We start from the raw sequence: 12,501 nt of genomic DNA, 5'->3' as shown, positions 1-12,501 counted from the left end.
GCAATTGCTGGGTCGTAGGGCAGGTATATTTTTAACTGTTTGAGGAACCTCCTGACAGTTTTCCAGAGTGGCTGCACCAGTTCACATTCCCACCAACAGTGTATGAGGGTTCCCTTTTCTCCACATCCTCTCCAACATTTGTTGTTTCCTGCCTTGTTAATTTTCCCCATTCTCACTGGTGTGAGGTGGTATCTCATTGTGGTTTTGATTTGTATTTCCCGGATGGCAAGTGATGCAGAGCATTTTCTCATGTGCATGTTGGCCATGTATATGTCTTCCTCTGTGAGATTTCTGTTCATGATTGCCCATTTCATGATTGGATTGTTTGTTTCTTTGGTGTTGAGTTTAAGAAGTTCTTTATAGATCTTGGAAACTAGCCCTTTATCTGATATGTCATTTGCAAATATCCTCTCCCATTCTGTAGGTTGTCTTTGAGTTTTGTTGACTGTATCCTTTGCTGTGCAAAAGCTTCTTATCTTGATGAAGTCCCAATAGTTCATTTTTGCTTTTGTTTCTTTTGCCTTCGTGGATGTATCTTGCAAGAAGTTACTATGGCCGAGTTCAAAAAGGGTGTTGCCTGTGTTCTTCTCTAGGATTTTGATGGAATCTTGTCTCACATTTAGATCTTTCATCCATTTTGAGTTTATCTTTGTGTATGGTGCAAGAGAGTGGTCTAGTTTCATTCTTCTGCATGTGGATGCCCAATTTTCCCAGCACCATTTATTGAAGAGACTGTCTTTCTTCCAATGGATAGTCTTTCCTCCTTTATCGAATATTAATTGCCCATAAAGTTCAGGGTCCACTTCTGGATTCTCTATTCTGTTCCACTGATCTATGTGTCTGTTTTTGTGCCAGTACCACACTGTCTTGATGACCACAGCTTTGTAGTACAACCTGAAATCTGGCATTGTGATGCCCCCAGATATGGTTTTCTTTTTTAAAATTCCCCTGGCTATTCGGGGTCTTTTCTGATTCCACACAAATCTTAAAATAATTTGTTCTAACTCTCTGAAGAAAGTCCATGGTATTTTGATAGGGATTGCATTAAACGTGTATATTGCCCTGGGTAACATTGACATTTTCACAATATTAATTCTGCCAATCCATGAGCATGGAATATTTTTCCATCTCTTTGTGTCTTCCTCAATTTCTTTCAGAAGTGTTCTATAGTTTTGAGGGTATAGATCCTTTACCTCCTTGGTTAGGTTTATTCCTAGGTATCTTATGCTTTTGGTTGCAATTGTAAATGGGATTGACTCCTTAATTTCTCTTTCTTCAGGCTCATTGTTAGTGTATAGAAATGCCACTGACTTCTGGGCATTGATTTTGTATCCTGCCACGCTACCGAATTGCTGTATGAGTTCTAGCAATCTTGGGGTGGAGACTTTGGGTTTTCTATGTAGAGTATCATGTCATCGGCGAAGAGGGAGAGTTTGACTTCTTCTTTGCCAATTTGAATGCCTTTAATGTCTTTTTGTTGTCTGATTGCTGAGGCTAGAACTTCCAGTACTATGTTGAACAGCAGTGGTGAGAGTGGACATCCCTGTCTTGTTCCTGATCTTAGGGGAAAGGCTCCCAGTGCTTCCCCATTGAGAATGATATTTGCTGTGGGCTTTTCATAGATGGCTTTTAAGATGTCGAGGATTGTTCCCTCTATCCCTACACTCTGAAGAGTTTTGATCAGGAATGGATGCTGTATTTTGTCAAATGCTTTCTCGGCATCTAATGAGAGGATCATATGGTTCTTGGTTTTTCTCTTGCTGATATGATGAATCACATTGATTGTTTTACGGGTGTTGAACCAGCCTTGCGTCCCAGGGATAAATCCTACTTGGTCATGGTGAATAATTTTTTTAATGTACTGTTGGATCCTATTGGCCAGTATCTTGTTGAGAATTTTTGCATCCATGTTCATCAGGGATATTGGTCTGTAATTCTCCTTTTTGGTGGGGTCTTTGTCTGGTTTTGGAATTAAGGTGATGCTGGCCTCATAGAACGAATTTGGAAGTACTCCATCTCTTTCTATCTTTCCAAACAGCTTTAGGAGAATAGGTATGATTTCTTCTTTAAATGTTTGATAGAATTCCCCTGGGAAGCCATCTGGCCCTGGACTTTTGTGTCTTGGGAGGTTTTTGATGACTGCTTCAATTTCCTCCCTGGTTATTGGCCTGTTCAGGTTTTCTATTTCTTCCTGTTCCAGTTTTGGTAGTTTGTGGCTTTCCAGGAATGCGTCCATTTCTTCTAGATTGCCTAATTTATTGGCGTATAGCTGTTCATAATAGGTTTTTAAAATCGTTTGTATTTCCTTGGTGTTGGTAGTGATCTCTCCTTTCTCATTCATGATTTTATTAATTTGAGTCTTCTCTCTCTTCTTTTTAATAAGGCTGGCTAATGGTTTATCTATCTTGTTAATTCTTTCAAAGAACCAACTCCTGGTTTTGTTGATCTGTTCCACAGTTCTTCTGGTCTCGATTTCGTTGAGTTCTGCTCGAATCTTTATTAACTCCCTTCTTCTCTTGGGTGTAGGATCTATTTGCTGTTTTTTCTCTAGCTCCTTTATGTGTAAGGTTAGCTTTTGTATTTGAGTTCTTTCCAGTTTTTGAATGGATGCTTGTATTGCGATGTATTTCCCCCTTAGGACTGCTTTTGCTGCATCCCAAAGATTTTGAACGGTTGTATCTTCATTCTCATTAGTTTCCATGAATCTTTTTAATTCTTCCTTAATTTCCTGGTTGACCCTTTTATCTTTTAGCAGGATGGTCCTTAACCTCCACGTGTTTGAGGTCCTTCCAAACTTCTTGTTGTGATTTAGTTCTAATTTCAAGGCATTATGGTCTGAGAATATGCAGGGGACAATCCCAATCTTTTGGTATCGGTTCAGACCCGATTTGTGACCCAATATGTGGTCTATTCTGGAGAAAGTTCCATGTGCGCTTGAGAAGAATGTGTATTCAGTTGACTTTGGATGTAAAGTTCTGTAGATATCTGTGAAATCCATCTGGTCCAGTGTATCATTTAAAGCTCTCATTTCTTTGTAGATGTTGTGCTTAGAAGACCTATCGAGTATAGAAAGAGCTAGATTGAAGTCACCAAGTATAAGTGTATTATTATCTAAGTATTTCTTCACTTTGGTTAATAATTGATTTATATATTTGGCAGCTCCCACATTCGGGGCATATATATTGAGGATTGTTAAGTCCTCTTGTTGAATAGATCCTTTAAGTATGATATAGTGTCCCTCTTCATCTCTCACTACAGTCTTTGGGGTAAATTTTAGTTTATCTGATATAAGGATGGCTACCCCTGCTTTCTTTTGAGGACCATTCGAATGGTAAATGGTTCTCCAACCTTTTATTTTCAGATTGTAGGTGTCCTTCTGTCTAAAATGAGTCTCTTGTAGACAGTAAATAGATGGGTCCTGCTTTTTTATCCAGTCTGAAACCCTGCGCCTTTTGATGGCGTCTCTAAGCCCGTTCACATTCAGAGTTACTATTGAGAGATATGAGTTTAGTGTCATCATGTTATCTATTCAGTCCTTGTTTTTGTGAACTGTTCCACTGAACTTCTTCTTAAAGGGGAATTTTAAGAGGCCCCCTTAAAATTTCTTGCAGAGCTGGTTTGGAGGTCACATATTCTTTTAGTTGCTGCCTGTCTTGGAAGCTCTTTATCTCTCCTTCCATTTTGAATGAGAGCCTTGCTGGATAAAGTATTCTTGGTTGCATGTTCTTCTCATTTAGGACCCTGAATATATCCTGCCAGCCCTTTCTGGTCTGCCAGGTCTCTGTGGAGAGGTCTGCTGTTACCCTAATACTCCTCCCCATAAAAGTCAGGGATTTCTTGTCTCTTGCTGCTTTAAGGATCATCTCTTTATCTTTGGAATTTGCAAGCTTCACTATTAAATGTCGAGGTGTTGAACGGTTTTTATTGATTTTAGGGGGGGATCTCTCTATTTCCTGGATCTGAATGCCTGTTTCCCTTCCCAGATTAGGAAAGTTTTCGGCTAGAATTTGTTCAAATACATATTCTGGCCCTCTGTCCCTTTCGGCGCCCTCGGGAACCCCAATTAAACGTAGGTTTTTCTTTCTCAGGCTGTCGTTTATTTCCCTTAATCTATCCTCATGGTCTTTTAATTGTTTGTGTCTTTTTTCCTCAGTTTCCCTCTTTGCCATCAACTTGTCTTGTATGTCACTCACTCGTTCTTCCACCTCGTTAACCCTCGTCGTTAGGACTTCTAGTTTGGATTGCATCTCATTCAATTGATTTTTAATTTCTGCCTGATTAGCTCTAAATTCTGCAGTCATGAAGTCTCTTGAGTCCTTTATACTTTTTTCTAGAGCTACCAGTAGCTGTATAGTAGTGCTTCTGAATTGGCTTTCTGACATTGAATTGTAATCCAGATTTTGTAACTCTGTGGGAGAGAGGACTGTTTCTGATTCTTTCTTTTGATGTGAGGTGTTCCTTCTAGTCATTTTGCTCAGTGCAGAGTGGCCAAAAGCAAGTTGTATTGGGAAAAGGAGAAAAAGAGAGGAGAGAAAGAAGGAAAGAAAAGAGAAAGAGGAAAAAAAGGGAAGAAAAAAAAACGAAAAGAAAAAAAGAGAAGAAAAAGAGAAAGAAAAAGAAAGGAGAAAAAAAAGGGGTGGGGGAAGGAAACAAATCAAAAAGCAAAACAAAACAAAACAAAACCAAACAACAACAACAACAACAACAACAACAAAAAAAAAAAAAAAAAAGAAGAACCACCGGGGAGTATCTTCTGATTCTGTGTACTTTAAGTCCCTTGGCTTCTCCTGGAAGTTGTCCGTCTAGCTGGTGTTCTGGGGGAGGGGCCTGCTGTGCTGATTTTCAGGTGTTAGCACTTGGGGGAGCTGCTCTGCCCCTCTGCCTGGTGCAGGGCTCAGTGGGGGTTGTTTACCCCGTGAGGCCGCAGGAGGAACAGCCCCAGTGGCGGGGCAGCTCGGGAAACCTGGATTCAGCTCCGGCAGGAACTCCGTCTGCAGGGCCTGGAGGCTCCGGGGCGGGGCCGCTGATCTGCTCAGCTCGGGGCAGGAGCGTCCTTGCTGTCGTGGGCCCTCCCGGCCTCTGCCTGTCCCGGGGGAGGCCGGATCCTGGGCTGTGTCCCGGCGCCCTGTGCTCCGGAGCCTGCACTGTTGGATTCGCGCTCCCGGGCCGCGCAACCCCCTCCGCAGAGCCGCCGCCCGAGCGCCCCCGAGCTGCTCCTGGAACCGCGCAGCCCCCTCCGCACGGAGCCTCTTCCTCTGCCCGAGCCCCTCCGAGCTGCTCCCGGGGCCGTGCAGCCCCCTCCGCGGAGCTGCCGCCCGAGCCCCTCCGAGCTGCTCCGGGTCCCGCCGGTCCTTCCGTGCGCGCTGCAGCCCTTAGGGAGCTCGGCGCACTCTCCTGGGCGTGGAGTTGCTGTTACTGTCCCCGGGAGCCCGAGGGCATCCTCGCCCTCCTGGTTCCTGCTCCCACTCCCCACGAGCCCCTTTCCGCCCGGGAAGGTCGGTGCAGCTCCTGCGTCTCCGGGATGGGGCTCTCCTGTCCTGGGGAAACTCGCCCCGGCCTCAGCCCGGCTCCTCGCGGGGCCCCTCCCCCTTGGAGGCCTTTGTTTCTTTACTTCTTTTTCCCCGTCTTCCTACCTTGATAGAAGCGCGAACTCTTCTCACTGTTGCATTCCAGCTGGTCTCTCTTTAATTCTCAGGCCGAATTCATAGATTTTCAGGATGATTGGAAGGTTTTCTAGGTAATTTGGTGGAGACAGGTGATTTGGAGACCCTACTCTTCCGCCATCTTGCTCCTCCCCCCAGAATTTTTAAATTTAAATTCAATTTGCCAACATATAGTATAACACCCAGTGTTTATCCCATCAAGTGCCTTCCTCAGTGTCCATCACCCAGTTACCCCATCTCCCCATTTACCTCCTCTTCTACAACCCTTTGTTTGCTTCCCAGAGTTAGGAGTCTCTCATGGTTTATCTCCCTCTTTAATTTTTTCCACTCAGCTCTCCTCCTTTCCCTTATAATCCCTTTCACTATTTCTTATATTTCATGTATGAGTGAAACCTTAAACACAGAGAACAACTAGTAGTTGCCTGAGGGGAAATGGCAGAGGGAAGGATGAAATAAGTGAAGATTAAGAGTACTTAATCTTCTTCACTTATCTTTTCTCTTGCTTATCAAGCACTGAATAATATACAGAATTGTTGAATCACTATACTGTACACCTGAAACTAATATAAATCAGTGTATGTTAAGTATACTAGATTTTTTTTTAATTTTTAAGAAATTGAAAGCCAAATTTTTTGGACCCTCTTTTGAAATTCAAAGTTAAAGGTGGATTTTTTGAAGATCATTCCTACTGTCTCTCAAAAGCACTGGATGTTTAATACAATGAGTGGAAGGCAATGAAGCAAGAAAAAAATCTTAGAAATTAAAACTCAAATTTCATAATATTATCCCATTATTTTACCATTATCATTTGGATTGAATGGAGCCTGGGCTGAGATGAGGAGGGGAGAACCAACTGTCAGATCTGTGATGTCACAGCTGAAGTCACAGAGAGTTGAAAAGGGCAAGATGGATAAGGAATAGATGAGATGAGGGTGTTGTGAGATGGGGCTCAAATAGAAAAAATTCTAGGAGGAAAGGGGTGGGGTGAAGTACAACTTGGGAAGCCCAGCTGGGTAACTTTCTGAGCATAACTGGCCTAGTTCTGACTTGAGTTTAGAAGTGGAGAAGAATGGGAGGGGGGAAACTAGGAGGCAACTTTTCAGAGGAGGGTTTAACTCTTGTCTAGGTCACAGCTTTAGCATCTCAGCTTCATGTCTTTTTGACACCATCAACTATAAGGTTCCCCTCCTCTACAAAAGCACTTGAAGGCTAGAGCTGATAGACTTCCAGCCTGTAGAGCTACCCTTAGTTAACCATGAAGATTCTGTGAGGTAGGGGGAGAGGGAATTTTCCTATCTTAAATTCATTATGCACTACTTCCTATCCTTGCCTTAGAGCCCACCTTCACCTCAAGGAGTCTCTAGCCAGCAACTTAGCCCCAATCTCAGCCAGCTTTATTTTTTAGTCAGGTTGTTTTCACCTACTTGCTCACTGGAATTTATGTTCTTACTGAAAAAAAAGGGGAGAGGCTTACCTGGGGTTACACTTTCTTACTCTCACCCTTATCTTTCTTTACATATATGTGCACACATATACCCACTGACCCATTCAAAACACAGATGCTTCAGGAATTACGGAGACCTCTGCCCTGACAGTTCTCTAGTAGCTAAGTGCTCCTCTTCTCACTATACACCTGTCTCTCCCCTCTATCATTTGTGCCTTCCCAGGGCCTAGAGAGATCTCCATCTTCAGCTCCAGAGTTTCTGGTTTCTGTTCAAGGACAAATGGCACAGCATATCTTCCAAGATCAAGAGCAAAGGACATCTGGGCAGAATAGGTAAATGGAGCTAATGATGATCTTCAAAAGTTTTTAGATTAGATATGCTGTATGGGACACAAACTGGCATTGTCACCCGTCTCCCAACCCCCTTCTGGCTGCACCTATTATCTGACAGAGAAAGATGGGGACTTTCATGTGTCCTCTCTCTTTGCCACCTCCTCAATGGAAGGAACATTAGTAGATCTTTGTCATTCCAATTTAGAGGGTGGGCATCAATCTGAAATACCTCTAAGAGTCATTTAGGTATATAACCTAGGGACATTTATTTATCCCAGTGTAAACTTTTGCTAGAAGTCCTTATATCATCTATAAATAAATTAAGGCCATCCATCCAAAACCATGTGTCCCTTGGACTAGGGTAGAGAGGAGGGCCGGAATCTGCCCCATGAGACTGAGTATGAGACCCGGCAATGTTATCCATAAAGTTGAAAGAAAGGAGGCGGGGGGAGGAGCAAGATGGCGGAGGAGTAGGGTCTCCAAATCACCTGTCTCCACCAAACTACCTAGAAAACCTTCAAATTATCCTGAAAATCTATGAATTCGGCCTGAGATTTAAAGAGAGACCAGCTGGAATGCTACAGTGAGAAGAGTTCGCGCTTCTACCAAGGTAGGAAGACGGGGAAAAAGAAATAAAGGAACAAAGGCCTCCAAGGCGGAGGGGCCCCGCGAGGAGCCGGGCTGAGGCCGGGGCGAGTGTCCCCAGGACAGGAGAGCCCCGTCCCGGAGGAGCAGGAGCTGCACCGACCTTCCCGGGCGGAAAGGGGCTCGTGGGGAGTTGGAGCAGGACCAGGAGGGCGAGGAGGCCCTCGGGCTCCCGGGGACAGTAACAGCAACTCCACGCCCAGGAGAGTGCGCCGAGCTCCCTAAGGGCTGCAGCGCACGGCGGGACCCGGAGCAGCTGAAGGGGCTCGGGCGGCGGCTCCGCGGAGGGGGCTGCGGGGCCCCGGGAGCAGCTCGGAGGGGCTCGGGCAGAAGAAGAGGCTCCGTGCGGAGGGGGCTGCGCGGTTCCAGGAGCAGCTCGGAGGGGCTCGGGCGGCGGCTCCGCGGAGGGGGCTGCGCGGCCCGGGAGCGCGAATCCACCAGCGCAGGCTCCGGAGCACAGGGCGCCGGGACACAGCCCAGGATCCCGCCTCCCCCGGGACAGGCAGAGGCCGGGAGGGCCCAGGACAGCGAGGACGCTCCTGCCCCAGCTGAGCACATCAGCGGCCCCGCCCCGGAGCCTCCAGGCCCTGCAGACGGAGTTCCTGCCGGAGCTGACTCCAGGTTTCCAGAGCTGCCCCGCCACTGGGGCTGTTCCTCCTGCGGCCTCACGGGGTAAACAACCCCCACCGAGCCCTGCACCAGGCAGAGGGGCAGAGCAGCTCCCCCAAGTGCTAACACCTGAAAATCAGCACAACAGGCCCCTCCCCCAGAACACCAGCTAGACTGACAACTTCCAGGAGAAGCCAAGGGACTTAAAGAACACAGAATCAGAAGATACTCCCCGGTGGTTCTTTTTTTGTTTGTTTTTGTTTTGTTTTGCTTTTTGATTTGTTTCCTTCCCCCACCCCCTTTTTTTCTCCTTTCTTTTTCTTTCTCTTTTTCTTCTTTTTTTTTTTTTTTCGTTTTTTTTTCTTTTTCTTCCCTTTTTTTTTCTCTTTCTCTTTTCTTTCCTTCTTTCTCTCCTCTCTTTTCCTCTTTTTCCCAATACAACTTGCTTTTGGCCACTCTGCACTGAGCAAAATGACTAGAAGGAAAACCTCACCTCAAAAGAAAGAATCAGAAACAGTCCTCTCTCCCACAGAGTTACAAAATCTGGATTACAATTCAATGTCAGAAAGCCAATTCAGAAGCACTATTATACAGCTACTGGTGGCTCTAGAAAAAAGTATAAAGGACTCAAGACTTCATGACTGCAGAATTTAGAGCTAATCAGGCAGAAATTAAAAACCAGTTGAATGAGATGCAATCCAAACTAGAAGTCCTAACGACGAGGGTTAACGAGGTGGAAGAACGAGTGAGTGACATACAAGACAAGTTGACAGCAAAGAGGGAAACTGAGGAAAAAAGAGACAAACAATTAAAAGACCATGAAGATAGATTAAGGGAAATAAACGACAGCCTGAGGAAGAAAAACCTACGTTTAATTGGGGTTCCCGAGGGCGCCGAAAGGGACAGAGGGCCAGAATATGTATTTGAACAAATTCTAGCTGAAAACTTTCCTAATCTGGGAAGGGAAACAGGCATTCAGATCCAGGAAATAGAGAGATCCCCCCCTAAAATCAATAAAAACCGTTCAACACCTCGACATTTAATTGTGAAGCTTGCAAATTCCAAAGATAAGGAGAAGATCCTTAAAGCAGCAAGAGACAAGAAATCCCTGACTTTTATGGGGAGGAGTATTAGGGTAACAGCAGACCTCTCCACAGAGACCTGGCAGGCCAGAAAGGGCTGGCAGGATATATTCAGGGTCCTAAATGAAAAGAACATGCAACCAAGAATACTTTATCCAGCAAGGCTCTCATTCAAAATGGAAGGAGAGATAAAGAGCTTCCAAGACAGGCAGCAACTAAAAGAATATGTGACCTCCAAACCAGCTCTGCAAGAAATTTTAAGGGGGCCTCTTAAAATTCCCCTTTAAGAAGAAGTTCAGTGGAACAGTCCACAAAAACAAAGACTGAATAGATATCATGATGACACTAAACTCATATCTCTCAATAGTAACTCTGAATGTGAACGGGCTTAATGACCCCATCAAAAGGCGCAGGGTTTCAGACTGGATAAAAAAGCAGGACCCATCTATTTGCTGTCTACAAGAGACTCATTTTAGACAGAAGGACACCTACAGCCTGAAAATAAAAGGTTGGAGAACCATTTACCATTCGAATGGTCCTCAAAAGAAAGCAGGGGTAGCCATCCTTATATCAGATAAACTAAAATTTACCCCAAAGACTGTAGTGAGAGATGAAGAGGGACACTATATCATACTTAAAGGATCTATTCAACAAGAGGACTTAACAATCCTCAATATATATGCTCCAAATGTGGGAGCTGCCAAATATATAAATCAATTATTAACCAAAGTGAAGAAATACTTAGATAATAATACACTTATACTTGGTGACTTCAATCTAGCTCTTTCTATACTCGATAGGTCTTCTAAGCAAAACATCTCCAAAGAAACGAGAGCTTTAAATGATACACTGGACCAGATGGATTTCACAGATATCTACAGAACTTTACATCCAAACTCAACTGAATACACATTCTTCTCAAGCGCACATGGAACTTTCTCCAGAATAGACCACATATTGGGTCACAAATCGGGTCTGAACCGATACCAAAAGATTGGGATTGTCCCCTGCATATTCTCGGACCATAATGCCTTGAAATTAGAACTAAATCACAACAAGAAGTTTGGAAGGACCTCAAACACGTGGAGGTTAAGGACCATCCTGCTAAAAGATAAAAGGGTCAACCAGGAAATTAAGGAAGAATTAAAAAGATTCATGGAAACTAATGAGAATGAAGATACAACCGTTCAAAATCTTTGGGATGCAGCAAAAGCAGTCCTAAGGGGGAAATACATCGCAATACAAGCATCCATTCAAAAACTGGAAAGAACTCAAATACAAAAGCTAACCTTACACATAAAGGAGCTAGAGAAAAAACAGCAAATAGATCCTACACCCAAGAGAAGAAGGGAGCTAATAAAGATTCGAGCAGAACTCAACGAAATCGAGACCAGAAGAACTGTGGAACAGATCAACAGAACCAGGAGTTGGTTCTTTGAAAGAATTAATAAGATAGATAAACCATTAGCCAGCCTTATTAAAAAGAAGAGAGAGAAGACTCAAATTAATAAAATCATGAATGAGAAAGGAGAGATCACTACCAACACCAAGGAAATACAAACGATTTTAAAAACCTATTATGAACAGCTATACGCCAATAAATTAGGCAATCTAGAAGAAATGGACGCATTCCTGGAAAGCCACAAACTACCAAAACTGGAACAGGAAGAAATAGAAAACCTGAACAGGCCAATAACCAGGGAGGAAATTGAAGCAGTCATCAAAAACCTCCCAAGACACAAGAGTCCAGGGCCAGATGGCTTCCCAGGAGAATTTTATCAAACGTTTAAAGAAGAAATCATACCTATTCTCCTAAAGCTGTTTGGAAAGATAGAAAGAGATGGAGTACTTCCAAATTCGTTCTATGAAGCCAGCATCACCTTAATTCCAAAGCCAGACAAAGACCCCACCAAAAAGGAGAATTACAGACCAATATCCCTGATGAACATGGATGCAAAAATTCTCAACAAGATACTGGCCAATAGGATCCAACAGTACATTAAGAAAATTATTCACCATGACCAAGTAGGATTTATCCCTGGGACACAAGGCTGGTTCAACACCCGTAAAACAATCAATGTGATTCATCATATCAGCAAGAGAAAAACCAAGAACCATATGATCCTCTCATTGGATGCAGAGAAAGCATTTGACAAAATACAGCATCCATTCCTGATCAAAACTCTTCAGAGTGTAGGGATAGAGGGAACATTCCTCGACATCTTAAAAGCCATCTATGAAAAGCCCACAGCAAATATCATTCTCAATGGGGAAGCACTGGGAGCCTTTCCCCTAAGATCAGGAACAAGACAGGGATGTCCACTCTCACCACTGCTATTCAACATAGTACTGGAAGTCCTAGCCTCAGCAATCAGACAACAAAAAGACATTAAAGGCATTCAAATTGGCAAAGAAGAAGTCAAACTCTCCCTCTTCGCCGATGACATGATACTCTACATAGAAAACCCAAAAGTCTCCACCCCAAGATTGCTAGAACTCATACAGCAATTCGGTAGCGTGGCAGGATACAAAATCAATGCCCAGAAGTCAGTGGCATTTCTATACACTAACAATGAGACTGAAGAAAGAGAAATTAAGGAGTCAATCCCATTTACAATTGCACCCAAAAGCATAAGATACCTTGGAATAAACCTCACCAAAGATGTAAAGGATCTATACCCTCAAAACTATAGAACACTTCTGAAAGAAATTGAGGAAGACACAA

The 12,501-nt window shown here is 43.8% G+C and overlaps 2 protein-coding genes across 7 annotated transcripts in view; one reads left to right on the top strand and one right to left on the bottom strand.

Moving 5' to 3' along the window:
* Nucleotides 1-12,501, bottom strand: part of LOC144296902 (olfactory receptor 8S1-like) — a 170,688-nt gene that overhangs the window by 125,535 nt on the left and 32,652 nt on the right. The gene's annotated exons all lie outside the window — the stretch shown is intronic.
* The window catches only part of C25H12orf54 (chromosome 25 C12orf54 homolog), a 32,987-nt gene continuing 27,031 nt past the window's right edge, over nucleotides 6,546-12,501 (top strand). Inside the window, exons 1-2 of one of the 3 annotated variants that reach the window (XM_077870276.1) lie at nucleotides 6,546-6,676; nucleotides 7,331-7,440. In XM_077870276.1, the coding sequence (XP_077726402.1) occupies nucleotides 7,388-7,440 (53 nt within the window). In that variant the 5' untranslated portion in view covers nucleotides 6,546-6,676; nucleotides 7,331-7,387. Of the gene's footprint in view, nucleotides 6,935-7,330; nucleotides 7,441-12,501 lie in introns of all 3 variants that reach the window. The other 2 variants (XM_077870277.1, XM_077870275.1) reach the window with 2 other exon arrangements.

This window comes from Canis aureus, chromosome 25, assembly GCF_053574225.1.
Source record: "Canis aureus isolate CA01 chromosome 25, VMU_Caureus_v.1.0, whole genome shotgun sequence".
Taxonomy (NCBI): domain Eukaryota; kingdom Metazoa; phylum Chordata; class Mammalia; order Carnivora; family Canidae; genus Canis; species Canis aureus.
The sequence above is the reverse complement of the archived record's forward strand: the minus strand, read 5'-3'. Positions and strand labels throughout refer to the sequence as shown.